Source organism: Herpailurus yagouaroundi, unplaced genomic scaffold (genome assembly GCF_014898765.1).
Source record: "Herpailurus yagouaroundi ecotype Mexico unplaced genomic scaffold, PumYag 29, whole genome shotgun sequence".
Lineage (NCBI taxonomy): Eukaryota > Metazoa > Chordata > Mammalia > Carnivora > Felidae > Herpailurus > Herpailurus yagouaroundi.
The window spans coordinates 69258098-69280556 of record NW_024412377.1 but is presented as its reverse complement, the minus strand read 5'-3'; the positions used below and the strand labels follow the sequence as shown (position 1 = coordinate 69280556).

The 22459-nt window shown below is 36.0% G+C and overlaps 1 protein-coding gene across 5 annotated transcripts in view; it reads right to left on the bottom strand.

Moving 5' to 3' along the window:
* Positions 1–3151: 3151 nt before the first annotated feature.
* Positions 3152–22459, bottom strand: part of TMEM232 (transmembrane protein 232) — a 213916-nt gene continuing 194608 nt past the window's right edge. For all 5 annotated transcript variants that reach the window (XM_040446941.1, XM_040446956.1, XM_040446932.1 and 2 more), the window contains 2 exons: positions 7076–7169; positions 3152–3577 (listed from right to left, as the gene is read on the bottom strand). In XM_040446941.1, coding sequence (XP_040302875.1) covers positions 3386–3577; positions 7076–7169 — 286 coding nt within the window. In that variant the 3' untranslated portion in view covers positions 3152–3385. The remainder of the gene's footprint in view (positions 3578–7075; positions 7170–22459) is intronic.

Here is a 22459-nt window from a genome sequence, read left to right as displayed (position 1 = left end):
AGCACCAGCAAATGTGGCCGCCTTCTGGGGTCTGCTGGGACCAGGTGGCTCCAACAGTCTCTACCAAATGTCCTTCCAGCAGTGGAACCGCTTCTCCCCATGTGGCCCAAGAACCTCCCGGACCCCACTCTGCTCCTGGGGATTCGCCCTTCCCACCAGAGCACCACCAGGTATTGAGCTGCGGAGTTGCAGCCTTTGTGCTCCCCTTGTTTACAGTCTTAATGGAATTTAAACCTTCCCCTTTCTCCCTTTTTAGTTTAGTCCCTGTGGCTGTTTACAATTTTCTACTTTCTCTCCAGCTGCTTTTGGGGAGGGGTGCTTGTTCCGTATCCCCCTGCCTCCCCAGTCTCTGTCCTCTCTCTACCCGCATAATCGGTTCCCTACCTATTGCAGCTTCTCGCTCCCCAACTTCAGTTCTCTGCACCACATACCTGCTGAATTCTGTGGTTCAGGTTGTGCAGATTGTTGTGTTAATCCTCCAATGAGTTTTCTAGGTGTGCAGGATGGTTTAGTGTTGGTCTGGCTGTATTTCAGGGATGCGAGACACACAAAAAGCTTCCATGCTATTCTGCCATCTTGGCTCCTCCCCCTGTATCCATTTTATAGATGAGTAAACTGAAGCTCCACTGGGTTCAGTGACATACCCAGTGTTTCATAGCTAGTAGGAGGCATAGCTAGAATGTGAACCCAGATCTATGAATCACAGCCTTTGCTAAAATTTAAGGATATACGAGGAAAACCAAGAGAGAGATGTGTTCCTAGATTCTATGAATTTTAAAGTATAAGAAAAAAGAATTTTAGAGAATAATTTAAGAATAAAGGTATAAGCATTCTGATTAATCATCTCTTTCTCTATATATTTATACGTGTGTGTGTGTATTCTTTGCTCCCTTACAAATCTCCACTACTGTGATAGAAAAAGAATTACTTTTATTTAAAACATTTTTAATGTTTATTCATTTTTGAGCGACAGAGTGATACTTAGCATGAGTGAGGGAGGGGCAGAGAGGGAGACACAGAATCCGAAGCAGGCTCCAGGCTCTGAGCTGTCAGCACAGAGCCCGATGTGGGGCTTGAACTCACAAACTGCGAGATCATGACCTGAGCCAAAGTCGGATGCTCAACTGACTGAGCCACCCAGGCACCCCAGAATTACTTTTTTTAAAGGCATAAATCCATAAGGAGAAAAGAAGATAACACATTGGTAATACTAAGAAAAACATGGAAGTTAGAAAACAGGTGAACAATTGGGAACAGACTAAGCAGGGCAGAAAAATAAGTAAATGACCCTAAGTCTACAGTGAGGAAGCCCTAAGGCAGACCAGTCAGTGCCCCAGAGAAGGAACAGTACAGAAATTGGAAGCAGGAGGCTTCTACGAAAGTGGTTCTGAAACAGCAGGATTTGCTGAAATTCTTGAAAGTAGCAGTGAGATGTCCAGAGTCCCTCCCCACAGCTCACGGCCCAGTGGTTCCCTCTCTTACAAATCATCAGAAAAGTTATGAGTTAAAAGGGCAGTCTAGAAAGGCTGCTATCACTGAGGGACTGATGGAGAGAGTAGTTTGGTAGGAAGGATGGTAGAAAATTGAGACCTCCCTGGATAGGAGTGAGTGATAAGGAGCTCTTCAAGGGGGATAGTGAATAGCTGATGGAGGAAGATTTTGAAAGGGGTGAAATTCAGGGAAAGGAGACTGTAGGAGAGATTTCTTTTCACATGTGGAGAAAGCACATATTAATGAAGGTATTTGGAAAGGTGCATTGGGAGGTATTATATCTGAGAACTGACTTACTCTATGTAAGAGGAGACAAGGATGACACAAAGGGTTTGGGAAGAGCAACATAGATTTGAAACAGCCCTATAGGGAATCATAATAAAAACACCCTTCCCACCTTCCATTTTTCTACTACGTGTTATTGTTATGTTAAACAAAGATTGACACTGTAAGTTCACATAATATGGGTCACAAACTTGTGGCCCATATGTCAAATTTAACCCCAAATTATATGATTTTTTCTTTAAAAAAAATTAGTTGCCACCATCTTAAAATTAAGCAACTTTTATTTCATTATTTTTTTAAGTTTTTTTTTTTAATGTTTATTTTTGAGAGAGAGAGAAAGCGGGGAGGGGCAGACAGAGAAGGAGACAAAGATTCTGAAGCAAGTTCTAGGCTCTGAGCTGTCAACACAGAGCCCGAGGCGGGGCTCCAACCACGAACCGTGAGATCATGACCTGAGCCAAAGTCAGATGCTCAATTGACTGAGCCACCCAGGTATCCCTAGCAACTTTTATTTTAAAAAATAATCCTATTTGAGAACTTCTTCTGGAAAGACTGTATGATCCTATATTACTGACCATACATTGCAGAGTGTAGCCGAGTGCTAGGAACTTTCTTTATATAGCGTAGGTATTCCATAGCCCCTTTCACTGATTTCTGTTACCTTCTGGAGCTGGTAGGCATTTGAGTTTAATATCCCTGATAAGCTAACTGTCTCTTGAGTATCAGCAAGTCAGCTGTGTGAAATTGAGGTGTGATTATTATATTTTTCAGAAAAGGAATGTAAGCCATCACAGGAATCCCAACCCAATACTCTTACCCATAGATTCAGAGCTTCAGAGGACGTGAAGTGCCTTTTAAAAAATGACTTCTAACTGGATGAATCCCTCTGGGAAGTGTTACTGTGCCTTCCAGGACCATCCACATCCATCCTCATAAACTCATCTTGCAAAGTAAAACCACTGTCATTCAGGGGTCTCCTTTGGTATGTGCTAAAGACCAAATCATTCTGAGATATCTGGCCCCTCCAGATATTTGTATATCTACTATAGTATTTCAATTTCAAGTTTCTGACATACAGTTTGATGTGGTGTTGATTGACTATGAAATACAAATCCAAGCAAGTGCTTTACTTCTTTTATTTGTATAATAAGGGTATACAAGGGTATACCCTTTTATTTGTATAATAAGGGTATATTTGTATAATATAGGGGTATCAGTTGGTGCTCATTCTGTTTTCAAGAAATAATCCTTAAATGTGACTAATAATTTGTAATTCATTTCCGTCTAACTGTCCGATGAAAAATCAATACTCTGAGAATCATTGATTAAATATGCTATATGATCACAAGAAAAAAGTCAATTAGGAAAAGCTCTAGCCGTGTTCTTGGAAAAGTTTAACTAGTAAAATCACTTCACTCACATGTGATTAAGAGCTGCTAATTTAGGACTAAGATAGAACTATTAAAGAGTCTGCACCAGGATAACAACTCCTAAGAAATGGCTTCCAATTAATTAGAAGAAATTTTTCCTAATATCTAGCTATCTTGGTCTCTTTCATGCAATGAATTTCTGGCATTATGGACTTCAATTTGGGGCGGGGGTGGGGGGGTCATTTTATTTCTAATGAAATTACTTCAGTCCTAGGAGGAAGCTCGTAGGGTTTGGTTTGCTTGTGTAGTTTCTCTTCTCTTCTCTTCATAATTTCTCTGAAGTGATTTTTTTCCTCTAACTCTTTGTCTTTACGTTCTTGGGCCTCACATATTGCATCTTCTTTCCGTCGGATCTTTAGCTCTTCCTGCCACTGTCACAGAGAGAAAGTGTCATTTACATATGAATTTCCATGAAAAAATACATCACTTTAGCTTCTTAAGATGCAGATTCTATTATCCAATTATCTTCTCAGTTTTTCTCACAGATATTCTTAAGGAACTTAAACCCTACCATAACTGGAAAAATATATAAGCCATCTGTTAGTAAGTATACAATTCTGCTCCCCTCCCCTCCCCAAAAAAAAAAGAGAGAAAAAAGAGAAAATAAGGTTTACATTTTTATATTACAAAGGAATTTCAGTTTTTCATCAATATGGATATTTCCATGATAGCATGGAATCAGAAAATAAAAACTCAAGCCAAAGCAAAACAAGGAGAAAAGCCAAATTAATGTGAAAGGTAAAAATTATAATACTATTACATATGAAGTAGAAAATAAAATTGATGGGCAGACAAATGCTGATTCTGCAGCAAATACAAAGACTTCTAAAGGATTCACTTCAATTGAGCATGTTAATCATGACAATAATAACAGCATCATCTGGAGGCAAAATTCTAGGAATCAGTAGTTAGAAGTAAGGACCTCAAATCAACCAGACATCATCATGAGGACCCTTTTCCCCTTCTACTATCTTTAATGAAGGAAAGAGTGAAAGAGGTGGTAATCTCTCCGGGTAAAAAGTTCAGGGCACAAAGACCCTTAGCATGAAATGTTGGAAGTTCCTAGACACTTCCTACCCTTGCTCATTTTGTCACCCTCAGTCTGTCCATACTCACAAACAATCAGACTATGCTTAAGCACCTATCAATTAACTTATAAATTACTATATACTAGTGCTGTGAATTATAACTATTATTTGAGATCTATAGATATTAATAAGCAGGACTAAACCACAGAGTTAAAAAAACAACTCAGCTTTCCAAAGGCAATACATTTTTTTAAATGTCAATACACTCAGAGTAAATATTAAATGAAAAAGCATAATAAAATACTCATTTTTCTTACCCTAAGTTAAATTTTAAGACATAGGAAATACACATGTTACTTTGATAACTATGATACCCATCTGTGACATATAATTTTTGTCATATAAAAAACTAAATAATATTGTTTGACAAAACTACCAAATTTATGTTATAGCATAAAAGTGGTAGTTGATGTAATAATGACAGTATCCCTAAACAAAGGCAACTAATCTACCTTATATGAGAGATTTCAATGTACTTCGTGACCTTGATCTTTACATTGTGAAAAATCAACAGAGGATTAATTCTTAAGAACTCTCAGCAAAATAGAACCCTTTGGTTTCCCAAACAGCATGTATAAAAGTGGTAATGGGGTATCATATTGCTCATGTCCAGGAGGCAGCTCTACCTCTCTCTTAGCTCACTCTCTTGTTAGAACTTGGCATGTTTGTCCCTTGGATAAATTCCTAGCAGTGCTATTGCATGGAAACCAATTTGACAATAAATTTCATATATAAATAAAAAAAAAAAAAGAAAATAAAAAAAAAATAAATTCTAGTTAGCTAACATACAGAGTAATGTTGGGTTTCAGGAATAGAATTTAAGATTCATAAAAAAAAAAAAAAAAAAAAAAAAGAACTTGGCATGTTTGGAATTCACCACAACATTATTATCTTTCTTCCTGGTATTCCCAGGAAAAAAAGTAAACTTTTCTTCCCCATTCTGTCTCTCTTGACCATGACAAATTCAGTTTGGATAAACCATTGTCTTGTCTTTACTTTATCTGATACTGTTATCATCGATTGTGGCAGCAAGAAGGAGGATGTAGATATGGTTGAAGTTGATGGGAAATGGAAGCACTATTTACTGCTTTATTTAACCCACTCAGTCAGGATTTTAATCACCATAGTATAGAATACCAGCAGTGTACATGGCACCTTAATATATGCTGAATAATTAGAGGTATCTGCCTTATTATTTGCTTAATATGGCCACTTCATAGTATTCAACTGACTTAATGGGACAACTAAACTTGTAGGTTTTTGTTTCTTGTCAATACCACAGATTCCACCTTTCCGCCCTATTAAGGTTAGGAATTATAAACCAAGAAATTAAGCAACTATGAAAACCAGAGAAGAAAAGTGGATTTGAAGTCTGGAAATCTGGTTTTGTGTGTAGACTCAAAAAACGTTAGTCATTTACTATCTTCAAAACCTTAGGCAAATAACTGCATTGTAAACTACCATTCTTCTTTTTTATAAATGTTTTATAGGGCTTGTTGTGAAGATCACATTAACTAATGTAAAAGCAAATATAAGTATAGAGCACTACTGCTATAGCTATCTGAAAGGAAATGATATATACATGAATATTTTTTGAAATGTGCTACCAGGAGAAACTTCCATAACCTTCTCCAACCAATACTGCAGACTATTGGATTAGGCTAGCCACCTATCAAACAATTTGGGTTCTACTAACTGTCAAACATATTTTGAGAAAGAATTCCTTTACACTTCCGCGAATACACTATAAACAGATCCGTGGCAGCAATTACTTCGATAATGCTTACATCCTTGGAAAGAGAAAAAGATGAAGGTTTTTAGGCGCTACTACCTGCCTCCTCTCTACCATTCAAAAGGATGTCCTCTGTCTCTTGAACTAGCCTAGGCAGATGTGTTTAATTACAAAATGATTCAAGTCTTATCAATCTTTCAAGGCTAAAAAACTGTCACTGAAAATTCAGTCAAAAGGTTTTTGTTCTGTTATTAAAACGACACTACATATACGTGTATATACACATTGGCTATTTGCTATCCCTTATCATCTATCCTAGACCATTTAGTTGAAGTGAATAGTGAAATACAGATGCTGCAACTTATAAACCATTACAAAATTTGTATAATGTTCTGTATATATAATATATTGGTTTCGCAGAAACTTCATTAGTGAATAAAAGGATGATACAATTAATTAAACATATTCTATAAGCTATTGAGTCCATACTGTATTCAAAGAAAAAGAGAAAATAAGTATTTTCTCTTCTACTCCAACTCTACTCTTAAAAAGTTACAAAATTATTTCATAAATCATGAACTAAATATAGCTGAGTGGATTAAGGTGTCTTAAGTGAATGGCCTTGAATTGCCACTGTTTAACTCATACCAAGAACAAAGTGATTAAAGTCTAATATTTCAGGGGTAAAGAATGATCACCAAAAATTGAGCCAAAAGATTTTTGTTCCATTACTAAAACCACATTATAAAAGAAATCAGTGTTCAGTGTTCAATACCAGATCCTTGTCACAAGAAATCAGGACTAAATTCAGGAAGCATGATAAGGCTAGTATTTTACAAATGACAGAAAGCCAAATTTTCTGTAACCCAATAAAGGCACTGAAGTATATATACAGCACAGTAAGATATAATTAAGTTTGGCAATGCCTAATCATGGCTTCATTTCTAAGTTTGATGTGTTAATGTTTTAGTCTCAGAACTGCACTTTCTAATTCAAAGTGCATTTAAAGAACAAAGGTTTTGCTGCTAGTTTAAGGAAGTCAATCTTACATGATGGTCAATGATTCTTGCCAATTCTTCATCAGCTCTGGTGAAGAAATCCGGATAAGAAAACATGGGAAGTTCTGATAAAGAAGGATGTTCCCTTCAAAAGAGCACAAGAACAATATTAGGTATAGATAGTTCTCCTTCCAGGAATATGGATTTTCAAGTCATAATTCATTACACAGCATTTTGACTCTACATTGTTAACATCAAGTACTTATTCTTTGTAGACTACTATCTATAGCTTTTAGTTTCTATAAATAATGTTGGGTTACCTAAACTGACATTTTAGAAGGTAGGGAATGATATATAGTATCAGAACTAGAAAATAATAAAAAGGTAATCTTTGGGATGCTTGGGTACTCATTCATACTTTTGGCTTTGGCTAAGGTCACAAATTCATAGTTCATGAGTTCAAACCCCACACAGTGTGGAGCCTGCTTGGGATTCTCTCTTTCCCTCTCTCTCTGCCCCTTCCCAGCTCATGCTTGCATTCTCTCTCTCTCTCTCTCTCTCTCTCTCTCTCTCTCTCCCCCCCCCCACCCCCAAAATAAATTTTTAAAAAAGTTATCTTCTCCTAGGAGGCATAGTCAGTAGCACAGGAGATGATAGGAAATGAAGGGTTTAAGGAAGCATGACATAAATTTTGTCCAATGGGGAGATTAAAGTTCCCATAGCCATACATAACCCCATGACCCTGGAAGGTCTGGTGAAAGTCTAAGCCTAAGAATTTGATCTAAGATATACTAAAAAAAAAGCAAAAAATGCTGTGATTTCAGTACTTCTCCAAGGTCTTTGTAGTACTAAGGGTGAAACTATGGCAAACAGTTTACAAACAGTTCAATAGAAGTGTTGGCAGTGCAAACCTAGGCTCTAAACTAGTGCAGACTTAGTGTTAAATTGTCCACATAATAGTTGCATTATGTTACAATTATTATGAAGAAATTGTTGTGAATCCAGAAATACGTAAAGCAACAAAATGGTTGTAGAGAATATGGTTTTAGAGGAGAGAAAGTGGGTTTAAGGAAAAGCTCTTAGGCAAGAAGCTAAGGAGAGACATAGCCCATGAAAATTTTCCATATTCAGAAAAGTCTGATCACTTTTTAAGACAGCAATGTCTGGTGTAATTTTTGCAATTTTCTGTCTATCCAGCAAATTTTAATGAGCTTTGTACATTTGACATCCTATGTTTCCCTCATATCACTAGGTCCTCTTGCTTTATGCGGCACTAAATGCTTCTGAAATCTTTCCATTTATCTACATTTCCACCATCATTTCCTTGGTCTGAACCATCATCTTTCACCTGGACCAACACTTCCTTTTTCGAATCCCTGCATCCACCACGCCTCATCCTTTTTAGTCTCATCTGTATACAGTAGCCAGAACTTTTTTCAAAATACAAAGGGAATCATGTCAATTCCCTACTTCAAACTGTTTAAGAACTCCCACTTAACTTTAGGATTTAGATCACATTTATTGTCAAGAAAGCCTGAAGTAGACTGTGCACTTGGCAAAGTGGCTTTGCATGTTTTTTTCCAGACTCACTTCTCTTCTTGGCCTGCATCTGTATGTTTCTAGCACATGGACTTTTTTGTAGTTGCTGCAGTGTATCCTGCCCCACCCTACTATGGTTTCCATGTGCTGTCACCCTTTCTCCAGTGCCTTTCTCCCCTGCTGCTCTCTGCCACAGGGCTGGCTAACGTACACTTACCCTTCCACTCTCTGTGCAAGCCCACTACCATAGCCCTCAGTCCATCAGGGGCCTTTCCTTCATCATACTTACCTCCATTGTAATTTTACATTCATTTGTGTGCCTGACTGAGTTTTGTTTTCCTGAGTATGGGCAACATGAATGTGAGGACTTCATTTGTTTATTATTGGTCTCCCCAGTGCCCACCACAGTGCCACCAGACACTCAATGAATGCTAGTATGTTTGGTGAATTCTTGAATGAATAAATTAAAGCTGGGATATGCTTTAATCCCCTTTACAGTCCGAGCCATCAGTAAGCGTCTCCCAGATAGCACTCTTACGTCAGTGGAACAGTACCCAGGATAGCAAGAGGATTGCAATCCCAGGAGACAAGTCACAGAATGAAACTGATAGCAGGAGTTCAAAGGAAAACAACTCAAGTGGTAGGTGAGCAGAGAACATATATGGACTCCTCCCCCAACTTGCAAGACTCAGAAGTATTATGGGGCAGAAGAGCAATTGGCTTCCCACCACATGTCCAATAGGGGCTTGAGCCATTCTATTAAAATATTAAAGGAAAATATGATCCTAGAATGCTGAGGAATTTGGGGACATATAGGGGCAGATCCTTGGGTTAACTGTATTCGTTCAGTAAAATTTGGGCATTTCTGATATTCAAAGAATTGTGCTAAATTCTGTGAAAAGATAAATAAGACAGAACTTCTAAATTATTTAAAGGTTGGGGTGCCTGGGTGGCTCAGTCAGTTAAGTGTCTGACTTCAACTCAGGTCATGATCTCGTGGTTCATGAGTTCAAGCCCTGCATCGGGCTCTGTGCTGAAAGCTCAGAGCCTGGAGCCTGCTTCAGATTCTGTGTCTCCCTCTCTCTCTGCCCCTCCCCTGCTCACACTCTGTCTCTCTCTCTCTCTCTCTCTCTCAAAATTAAACATTAAAAAATTATTTAAAGGTTAAAAGTATTCAAGCAAGTTTCCTCAATTCTTGAATCATAAAAGTTGAAAGAAATGCATCACAATATAAATAATATTAGAAAACCTTTAAAATAGGAAGATTAAATGGATATGCTTGGGCATCTGTGATTTTTAGTTATCTCAGCTGAATAGTTTATACTAAAAAAGAAAAATGAGTAGATAACTATAATAGGAGACAACATGAGACATAAGAAAGATAAACATTCAATTATATAAACTGAAAAATACAGTAAAGTGGTTAAGCACAGGGCTCTGCAGTCAGATCTCAAAGCAAATTTTCATTCTGCTACTTAGTACTATTTAATCCTTATGTTCCTCAGTGTCTTCATTTTTAATATAAAAAGATAATGGTACCTACCTTGTTATATCTTTATGAGGATTAAGAAGGATAAGACATAAAGCATGTTTGATGGAGCAAATACTAAACAAGTTCCAGCTTTTTTACCCTTATCATCAGCATTATCAAAAGAATTCAGAGGAGGAAGCCATGGCTTTTGGCTGGTACCAAAAAGAGGAAAAAAAGAAAAGAAAAAAAGGATGCAGGAACAAAACATGTAAGGTACGTCATGAATGAGATGTACAATTTTAACTTTTTGGAGTTAAATGGGAATTGGAGAGAAACCTTTCCATAAATTTCTTGTATGACAATCCTAGGTCTGCCACAACAAATTACCACAAATTGATCGGCTTAAAAAAACAGAAATCCATTCTCTCCAAGGCCTTGAGTCCAAAAGATCTTAATCGTGTTGGCAAGGTGGGTTCCTCTGGAGGCTCTGGGGAAAACATATTGCATGCCACTCTTAGCCTCCAATGGCTGTGAGAAATCCTTAGCATTCCTTGGTTTATAGACACAACACTCCCATTTTCTCCATCTTCATGTGACCTTCTCTGTGTTTCTGAATGTCTTCTATTTTCCACCTCTCATTCATAAGAACACAAGGACATTGTCACCGGATATAAGGCCCACATGACCAAGACAGCCTTAACTTTCCCCTCAGCTTGACTAAACCTTAGACAAGGCTTCTTCCTGACCCTGGGTCCCTGACCATCCCTTTAAAATACAATCAATCAAGAAAGATAGTGCCCCTGTCCTCCAGTATCTGTGGTAGGGTAGGAGCTTAACCTAGAAATTGACAATTAGCAAGCACAGATGACCTCATCACATTGCCCCCCCACCCCCCCACCCCCGCTCCTCTAACATCCTCCAGTACTTTTCCACTACCTCACTTCAGCACTAAAAATCCTCCTGTCTTTTGTTTCAAGGGAGTCTAATTCAATCTCTCTTCTATATTGCAAGACTTGAATAAAGTCTTCTTTGTCTGTTTAATTTCCAGTGCAATTTTTGACACATCCTAATTCAAGATGACCTCATCTTTATCTTTAGTAAGGGATCTTTATCTTAGTTACCCAAATAAAGTCACATAGACAAGTATGGAGTCTTAAAACTTGGACATATCTTTTGGAGGACACAATTCAACCCACTACAAGTAACAAAGCAGAAGTACAGACAGGGATGAAGGAAACAAAGGACTCATATGAGAAGTACTTGGACTCAGAAGGATGGAACCTAGAATACACTTAAGGGAACAGTAGGTGACTCATTTATTCACTCATTCATTCATATGTTCCACATTTATTGTGAGAGGCAAGTTATTGTAAGGACTGGCAGAAAAAACATTTTTTTTAAACTTGCATACCATGCTCTAGAAATTCAAAGTTCAGATGGGTTGCAGACATTTAAACAGAAATCTACAGTACACTGAGAAAAAAAAAAAAACTTCTATAAAATAGTAAAATAGGGTTTTGTGGAGTACAGAGGTAGGAGGTAAGAGAAGATTTCCTGAATGAATTATGCATGGTTGTCCCACTAGGATGTTTATGGACTGAGTAAAAGACACATTTAGGACATGTTCAGTTTTTTTAATATGTCAAAGATGGGAAATGTTCAGAGATATTTGCCAAAATAGACAAAAAGAAAAAATAAGGGATAACACAGTTTTTTAAACAGAATTGTGGTTTTTCAGGTTCCCAAGATTTTCTGAGGATATACAAGTATGGAGTGAACATCCCATCATACAGGAGTCATTCCCCAGAAACATGTGGCATGCCCATGTCTCAGGCTTCTTTAAACCTGCAGTTCACACTCTGACCTATGATTCAGTGTTGAAGCATCAACTTAGCAGGTAAAAGGTTGCTTTTATCTCAAGCAGACTAAAATAACCTTTGGAATTACCCAATGAGGGAAAGAAACTGTATTTTTAAACAACCCACAGAACTACCTCCTTGTTTAGCAATTCAATGACTTACCCCTTTATCACACACTGATTGATTGATTGGTTGATTGGAGAGAAACTGGGCACCCAGACTCATTGGCTGGCATTTTTTCTAGTATGCTTTATTTTCCCTTTTGATGTTCATCATAGATTTATGATCCTCAAAAACATTGTGGATGTATCACTTTTCACTGATTCCAAACTTGTTCCAATCAATTGTATACTTCTTTTTCCCTTTTGGGAAGCTTAAATTTTCATTATTTGGCTACTAGAATACTCTCTTTAACCAACTTATTTCTTCAAAGACTTCCTCAGTTCTACTGCAGTTTCTTCTTTTTATTTCAGCTTTATTGAGATATAATTGATATATAACACTGTGTCAATTTAAGATATACAACATGATGATTTAATACAGGTATATATTACAAAATGACTACCACAAAATTAGGTAGCACCTCTGTCATTTCACATAACTAGCACTTTGGTATGTGATGAGAACATTTAAGATCTACTCTCTTAGCACTATTCAAGTATATAACAGTATTGCTAACTACGTTAACAATGTTACCATGCTATATATTAGATCTTCAGAACTTAGTCCTCTTATAACTACAAGTTTGTACCCTTGGATAAAGGTCTCCCCATTTCCCCCTTCCTCCAACCCCTGGCAAATACCAGTCTACTCTGTTTCTATGAGTTCTGCTTTTTTAGAGTCCACATGTAAGTGAGATGATACAGTATTTGCTTTTTTCTGTTGGGCTTATTTCATATTTCACTTACATAATGCCCTCAAGGTCAATCCATGCCGTCACAAAGGGCAGAATTTTCTTCTCCTTTTATGGCTAGATAATATTCCATCATGCCCATATACCACATTCCTTTATCTATTTATCTGTCAGTGCATACTTAGGTTGTTTCCATGTCTTGGCTGTTGTAAACAATGCTGCAATGAATATGGGGGCACAGATATCTTTTTGAGATAGTGATTTTGTTTCCTTTGGATATATACCCAGAAGTGGAATTGCTGGATCACACTGCAGTTCTATTTTAAATTTTTGAGGACCTCCATACTATTTTCCGTAACAGCTGTACCCATTGTACATTCCCATCAAGAGTGTGCAAGGATTCCCTTTTCTCCACATTCTTGTCAACACTTGTTATCTTTTATCTTTTTGATAACATCCTAACAAGTATAAGGTAATATCCCATTGTGGTTTTGATTTGATTAGTGATAATAAGCACCTTTTTTTTTTTTTTTTTTTTTTGTACTGGTTGGCCATTTGTCTTCTTTGGAAAAATGTCTATTCAGGTCTTTTGCCCATTTTATTAGTGGATTATTTGGGGCGTTTTGCTACTGAGTTGTAGAAGTTCCTTATTTATTTTATATATTAAATTCTTTTCTACATAGATGTTCTGGAGATATTTCCTCCCACTCTATAGGTTACCATTTCATGGTTTGATTTGTTTTTTCTTTTTCTGGGCAGAAGCTTTTTAATTTGATATAGTTCCACTTGCTTATTTTCACTTTTGTTCCCTTTGCTTTTCAGGTCAGATCCAAAAAATTGTTGCCAAGACCAATGTCGAGGTTATTTTTTCTTATGTTCTCTTCTAGGAGTTTAACAGTTCCAGTTCTTATATTTAAGTCTTTAATCCATTTCAAATTAATTCTGTGAGTGGTATAGGAGGGGGATATGAATAGATTCTTTTGTATATGAATACCCAAGTTTCCCACCACTAGTTACTGAAGAAACTGTTTTCCATTGAATTTTCTTGGCTGCCTTATCAAATAATAGTTCACTGTATATGCACGGGTTTGTTTCCGGGCTTTTCATTCTGTTCCATTGGTCTATGTTTCTGATTTTATGCCAGCACCATACCGTTTTTGATAACTATAACTTTGTACTATAGTTTGAAATTGAGAAGTGTAATGCCTCTAACTTTTCTCTCAGGATTGCTTTGCCTAATGGAAGTCCTTTGTAATTTCATACAAATTTTAGGATTTGTTTTTCTTCTACTTCTGTGAAAAACTCCGTTGACATTTTGATAGGGATTACACTGAATCTATATATTGCTTTGGATAGCATGCACATTTTAACACTGTTAAAATCTTCCAATATATAAGCGTGGAGTATCTTCCACTGACTTGTATCTTCTTCAGTTTTTTTTTCATCAATGCCTTAAAGTTGTCAGTGTACAGAACTTTCACCTCTTTAATTTATTCCTAAGTATTTTATTGTTTTTGATGCTTTGTAAAAGAGGTTATTTCTAGATAGTTCATTGTCAGTGTACAGAAAAGCAACTGATTTAGTATGTTGATTTTGTATCCTGCAACTTTACTGAATTCATTTATTAGTCTAATAGTTTTTCATGGATCCTTTTTGTTTTCCTGCATATAAAATTATGTCATCTGCAAAACAGAGACCGTTTAAGTACTTCCTTTCTGACTTGGGATGTCTTTAATTTCTTTTTCTTGCTTCACAGCTCTGTCTAGGACTTCTAGTAGTATGCTTTCACCATTGAGTACAATGTTAGCTGTGTGCTTGTTATTTATAGGCTTTATTATGTTGTGAGGTATGTTCCTCCTATACCCAATTGATTGAGGATTTTTATCATGAAGTAAAAATGGGAAATTTGTCAAATGCTTTTCTGCATCTATTGAGATGATCATATGATTTTTATCTTTTATTCTATTAATGTGTTATATCACACTTATTGATTTACACATGTTGAAACATTCCTGCATCCAGGGATAAATCTTGCTTGATCATGATGTATGGTCCTTTTAATGTGCTGTTGAATTTGGTTTGCTGGTCTGTTGTTGAGAATTTTTGCATCTATATTCATTAGGATAAATGACCTGTACTTTTCTTTTCTTGTAGTATCCTTATCAGACTTTGTTATCATGGTACTGCTGGCATCATAAAGTGAGTTTGAGAGTGTTCTCTCATCTTTAGTTTTTTTAGAAGAGTTTTAAAAGGACTAATGTTAATTCTTCTTTAAATGTTTGGTAGAATTAACCAAACCAGTGAAATCATTTGGTCTGGGATTTTCTTTGTTGAGAGGGGTTTTTTTTGTTTGTTTGTTTGTTTGTTTGTTTGTTTTGACTGCTGATTTAATCAACTTGCTATTGTCTGTTCAGATTTTCTATCTCTTCATGATTAATTCTTGGTAGGTTTTATGGTTCTAGGAATTTATCCATTTTTTCTAGTTTATCCAATTTGCTGGAATATCATTGTTCGTAGTTGTCTTTTATAATCCTTTATATTTTTGTGGTATCTGTTGCAATGCCATAACTTTTTATTATTTATTTGAGTCTTCTCTCTCTGGGGGGTGAGTCTAGATGAAGGCTTGTAAATTTTGATTATTTTTTCAGAAAAACAGCTCTTAGTTTCATTAATATTTTCTAGCGTTTTTTGGTCTCTATTATTTCCTTTATTTCTTTGATCTGTTAGGTCTTTACTTCTGCTACCTTAAGCTTATTTTGTTCATCATTTAGTTCCTTGAGGTATTAAGTTAGGTTGTTTGAGATCTTTCTTTTTCTCTTAAGGTAAGTATTTATCACTATAAACTTCCCTCAGAACTGCTTTTGCTGCATCCCATAAGTTTTGCTATGTTGTATTTCCATTTTCATTTGTTTCAAGATATTTTTTTTGATTTCACATTTGGTTTCTTCTGTGATCCATTGGTTGTTCAGGAGAATGTTATTTAATTTTCACATATTTGTGAATTTCCAGTTGTTCTCCTGTTATTGATTTTTATAGTTTTAGAACACTGTAGTTGGAAAAACTACTTGGTATGATTCCAGTCCTCTTAAGTTTGCTAAATACATGTTTTGTAGCCTAACGTGATCTCTCCTGGACAATGTTCCATGTGCACTTGAGAAGAATATGATGCTGTTAGGTGGAATGTTATGTAAATGTCTGTTAGGTCCATTTGGTCTAAAGTATAATTTAAGTCCAATGTTTTCTTTTTATTTTTCTGTCCGAATATTCCATACATTGTTGAAAAGGGAAAATTAAAGTCTCCTATTATTGTATTGTTGTCTGTTTCTCCCTTCAGATATATTAGTATTTGCTTAATATATTTTGTTGCCTCAAAGTTGGGTACATACATATTTACAATTGTTATATCCTCTTGATGAATTGACCCCTTTTTCATTATGTTATGACCTTCTTTCTCCTGTTACAGTTTTTTACCTAAAGTCTATTTTGTCCAATATAAGATAGCTACCTTTTTAAAATTTTGTTTGCATGGAATATCTTTTACATCTCTTTATTTTGAGTCTGTGCCTGTCTTTAGAATTGAAGTGAGCCTAATGTAGGCAGTATCTTGTTTTGTTTTGTTTTTTAATCCATTCATTCACTCTATAGCTTTCGTTCGAAAATTTAGTATATTTATATTTAAAGTAATTATTGATGGGTTAGGATGAATTAATGCCATATTATTGTTGTTTTGGTCTGTTTTATAGTTCCTTTGTTTCTTCCACTTTTGCTGTCTTCCTTTGTGAACTGATGTTTTTTCCATACTGATATGCTTTGATTCACTTCTCTTTACCTTTTGTGTATCTACTATAAGTTTTTGCTTTGTGGTTACCATGAGGCTTGTATAAAACATCCTATTGATATAATAGTCCATTTTGAGCTAATAACAACTTTGATTACATACAAAATTAGATCTTAAGTAGAACTGTCCATTAATACTTCAGTAGCATCTTTCCCAATTCCATTTCAATTCAGTGGCCTTAGGAACCATGGAACATTCAGGAAACTAAAAGTTTCAAGTCCTTAGAGATATATTTAACCATAACTTTCACACTCAGAACCCTATCTATTCAAATTTAATCTTTCATACATCTTTTTAAAAGGGGGTTAAAAATTAATTACTTTCAGGGCACATAAATGGAAGATTTTTATCTCAAATTAATAATGTTGATTTTCTATTTAGGAAGGGTAATTGGTTCAAGTAATATATCATATCTAAACATTTTTATTTTCCTTCACCATAATTAGATTGTCCAAATCACAGGACCTCAAGATTACAGCTTCCTATAAGGGACAAGATTTAAAGCACAGATATTTACAAGAAAGCTATCCAAAGTAGGCTAGTAAAAGTAGGCTAATAAAGAAAAAAGTTGTTCTCAACTTAACTAGTATTATTACCATTACTTTATCCCTTATGTAAAAATATCTGAAACCTATTTAATTGCTCTGTTTTGTAGTTCCTGCATTTAAAAACATTCTATAAATACAGTCTGCTCAGTGAGAGTTAAAAAATTGTTGTGGTCTCCCCTCTCTGACATCTTCAGGCTGGACAGTGATCCCATTTCTGCCTGGCATGAGAATCACCAGTGAAGGGAAACTCCAGGGTCCTTGGCCTTGTTCCATTCTCAAAGATCCCATCCAATGTGCTCTGTCTTAGACATCGGCTACTATAGTTTCAGTCGTAATTTTCCCTGCCAGTCAGACTATTAATCTGGTGGTTTCCATATAAAGCACCTGCCGGAAAGTTTCAGGTGTCACTTTCACATTGACTACAGCTTACCGAGAAACTATGGAACTCAAAGTCAAGGCTTTTTGAATTTTAATATCTTTTCAATCTAAGTCAAAATTTCCAATGGACATGTCACACAAAAACAATTCTTCTTGCATTTCCAGAAACAAAATTTTGCAGTCGTAAGCTAGGGATGGTCCTCTGCTATCCTAGAATTGCAGATTTATCCTCTACTTTTTAGTGTTTCTACAATCCTATGAATCAATTTAGCCATTAAAGTCTGGGCCATTTTATCATTCTCATTTTAGACACTAATTTGTGTGGTTATCACAACTGGATTATGATTTGATTGGCTGAAAGACACAGTAAAATGATGTTAATTTTAAAAAGGATGTTAATATTTTTAAGGGCAGCTTATAGAAACTTATGTAGATGCCTTCACAAAGCAGGAAGAATGTAATCTCCCCCCAGGCAGAGGTATGGCTCTAGGAACACCTCTGAAACCAATCTCAAGAATGAGTAGGAGTTACTATAGTGTTAGTGAAAATAAAGGTACGTATAAATTAACTGTGTACGTGTATCAGAGTTCCTTGAGGGATACAGATTGCATGGAAAACAAGTGATAACTTCAGGTTTGAACTTATTGAGTTTAAATATCTTTGTACACCATTTGGAACTGGTTGCTTTCTAGGTGTGCTATATCACTGTCATTCTGGGAATACCCCTGGCGAGGAGAGATACTAGATCTTAACTGGCCACAGAAGTGTCATGTCATTTCAGCTCATAGTACTTTGCAAAAAATATATTCTAATCCAGGGTATCTAAACATGACCTATTGACATTTAGATTATTGTGGGGGGTTATCCTGTGCATTGTAGGACATTTAGCAACATTTCAAGTTTCCAAATGATTAACACCCCTGACTTGTGACAACCAAAAATGTCCATGAATGTTGCCAGAGTCTTCTGGGAGCCAAAATTACCCCTGACTGAGAACCACTATTCTAATCTAACTGCAAGGAAGTCTTCTGGAAAAACAAAAAACACATGAAATGTTTTATGATTGCTAATGGTTTCTGTCACAGGAAGTTTTAAGTTTACTTTTTCCTTAGTTTTTCAATTTTCACAATGAAGTGTGTGGTAGGCAGATTTCCAAAATCATCCTAATAATCCCCACCTGCTAGTACTCATGCCCTGTGTAATTCTCCTACAGTATGTATGGGCTTACCCAATGACTTGTTTCTGACCAATACAATTTAATAAATGTAATGGGATATCACTTCAATAATTAGGTGTGACTTCTGTCTTGTTAGCTAACTCTTTTTTTGCCTTCTTGGCATGTATGCATTGGTAATTCAAGTTCCCATATTAGAGAGGCCTACCAAGGCAAGTAACAAAAATGGTCTATGGATATCTGTCAATAAGATGTTTAGATTCTCAGTCTAACAACACAAGGAATTAAATCCTTCTAATAATTTATGAGTCATCTTCCAAGTGGAGTCTTCCCACGTTTGCCTTCACATGAGACCTGAGTCTTGGCCAACACCTTGATTGCAGCATGTAAAAGACCTTCAAACAGTGAGCCTAGATAAATTACGTCTGGATTCCTGACTCAGTGCAACTGTGAGATGGTAAATGTGTGTTGTTTTTAGTGGCTACACTTTTTGGTCATTTATTACATATAATGGATAACACAAAGTGCCTTACAATAGGTCTTTTAAAATTTATTTTTTGAGCACTATTTGGGCCCCTTAAATGTATAAATTTGTCTTTAGTTCTTCAGATTAAAAAAACAAAAAGACTTTCATTGATAAATAACTTCCCTTAGTCGTCTTTGTTCTTTTTCCCCCCCCTGGAATTCCCTTTATTCTAATGTTAGACCTCTGGAACTGTGCCTCTCATTTCTTATCTTCTTGTTCCCATTTCCCTCTTCTTTGTGTCTTTATTTTACTTTCTGAGAGATCTCTTCATTTTTATCATCCAAACATTCTGTTGAATTTTTAGCTTCCACTATTATGTTTTTAATTTCTAAGAATTCTTTCTTGTACTGTTCTTTTTTATAGCATCCCCTTTTCATGGATGAGAAAATTTTCATTTATTTCTCAGAAGATAATTATAGTTTCTTTTTGAACTTCACTTCTGTCCTACACAGTTTCAGTTTCCTGAATGACTTTACATTTTATTTGGGTCCCTGTCTCTTATGTTAGAGTCTTTTTACAAATATTTGGTGAATCTATTATCTCTATTCACATTTTAACAGTTTTATTGAGGTATAATTAGCAGACAATAAGTTGTGCATGCTTAAAATATATAATTTCATACATTTTGATAATACATATATGCCCTTAGCAACATCATCATATTCAAGAAAATGAACATAACCATCATTCCCCAGGTTTTCCTCATGCCCCTGTTCCCAATTATTTGTGTTTAAAAGCAAAATAGTAAAAAGGCAATGGGAAGCTCTGGGTGGGTTGTTGGGGCTTGTTGAATAATGGCTCTCATCATGGTGTGATTACATTAGTTACATATTACTGCATAACAAATTACTCCTCAGTTAGCAATTTTCATACATCTTTAAAGCAGGAGGTTAATCATCTCACAGTTTTTCCGGGTAAGGAATTTGGACATGGCCTTTGGCTCAGGGTCTCTCTCAGGGCTGAAACCAAGGTGTTGGCAGAGGTTGCAGGCATCAAGCTCCTTGGGGGACAATTCAGTTTCAAGCTTATTCATATGACTATTGGCACGTCCTTACTGGCTATTAGCCAGAGACATCAGTTTCTTGCCACTCAAGCCCCTCCTCAAGGCAACATGGTGGTTAATTTCCCTCACAGTCAGTGAGTGACTGAGTGAGAGTCTCCAGGACAGAAGCCTCTGGGTTTTTTGTGAGGTTTTTTTTTTTGTTTTTTTTTGTTTTTTTTTTGTATCCCAACCTTAGAAGTGGCATCTTCTCCCTTTTGCCACATTCTCATCACTATAACAGAAGTGATTACACCAGGGCATGGATATCAAGAAACAGGAATCAATGGAGGCCATTTTAGGGGGCTGCTTAGCACAGGAATGCAGCCATTTTCTTGAAGAATCCAGAAATATCAGGATTTATAGGCTTTTTCTTATATGCCAGACAGAGACATCAGACAATCTATGGAATATATCATTCTGGTCCTCAAGAAGGGGAAGGAAGGGGGGAAAGTGGAAGTGATAGAGATGGAAACTAGGGGCTCTGAATCTGTTCTCTATGAAGATTTTGCCTTCATTCAGCACAACACCCTTATAGTCTTTGAAAGCTTTTAAGTAGTAAAATAGTATGATCAGAATTGTGTTTCAAAATGATTACTCTGACAGTTGTGTAGATTGAACAAGAAATACTTAAAGAAGTGGGACCACTTCAGGAGTTATTGAAACAGAATGGTGGCAGAGTATGAAAGATTGGCAGAGTTGTCTTACCAGCGGAGCAATTAATTGCCATAGCAACAACAGACTTGGGGTGGGTGAAGGGGGAAATATGAGAGATGTTTTTTCCTCTTTCCTGACTCTGAAGGACTCAACTGTTGCCGGATAGAAAATATAATAGTATAAGATTTTAGGCTTGAAGCTAAACAACTTAGAATGCCTAAATATTAATATTCTGCCACTGTTTTATTCTAGAAGTTCTTGACATGCTGGCATGTTTCCATAATTATGAGATGTATTACAAATAATTTGTTATTGATAATAGCTAAGGAAAAAAATTCTTGAAATTATTCATACTTTAAAAATATACTATGCTGTGTTTGCAGTATCCCTATAATAACACTCTTATTCCATTATAATATGTTCTTGATTGGGAATTGATCGAAAAAATAGATAACCCAGAATCTATATTTACTATGTGCAACATTTAGTAATAGAGGAATTGGATTTCAAAATGGAAACGAGGACCCACCAGCACTCTTCTGAAAGAAAGAGGGGGAAATGCTCACATGAAAACAGGAAGTCCTTGCTCTATGAGTATTTGCTTACAAGGTCTTAACCAACCAATAATGCAGGTAACTATTTTTGCAGCACCTAAGTGGTTACTTCCCCCTCCCCAAATCTGCTCCCCTATATATACAGTTACCTTCTCCAGGCCATAAAAATTAATTTTAAAAATTAAATAGAAGAAAATTGATGGTCAGAGATTAATTATATCATAGAAATGTTACTTACCACAAATGAAGTTCTACTGGGAGTAAGCAGAAACTTGGAGAGATAGGAAGGGCCTCTGTTTTCCAAACAGACTGAGGATAATAGCACTATTCAGCAATCTGAGATCCAGGTGGAATATGGAAAATCTCCTCACATTCCAGCAGAGCCACATTAGATAAAATCCTACTAGAGAGACTGGGAACCAGGCTATCCAGCTATACACCTAACTTTGGGCATCCACTAGCATGCAAATGTATAGAAAGGGACAAAGGACAATTTATAAATCCTTTCTGTTGGTAAACACCAGTCCTATATAGACCTGTCTTCTCTAAGTGGAAAGTAGAAGAAAACTTCCAAAATAATCTCTAACTTACTGAAAGTCAAGAAGAATGTACATCATCCCACATATACAAGAAGAAAATAATTTTTTAAACAATTATTTACAGTAGAAATCTGGAAGAAGTTACAGAAAACTACTTTCCGCTCAGTAAGTACAAAGGTATAATATCTGTAAAATGGGAACTGATAGTCATAAGAATAGAAAAGTTAGAAAAAATGTGAGATGATAAAGGATGGTATGAAAAGATAAAGTGCCATTGTAAAAGACCAAGACATAGGAAAGCATTTTAAGAAAACAGAGCAGACATTATGAAAAATAAGCCAGTATTAAGGACTACCAATTCAGGAAGATTTCCAAGGATAAGAGTCAAATATAAAGTTCAAATAGAGAAGAAATAACTAAAATGGAATGTTATATAACCCAAGAATTATCAATTTTTTAA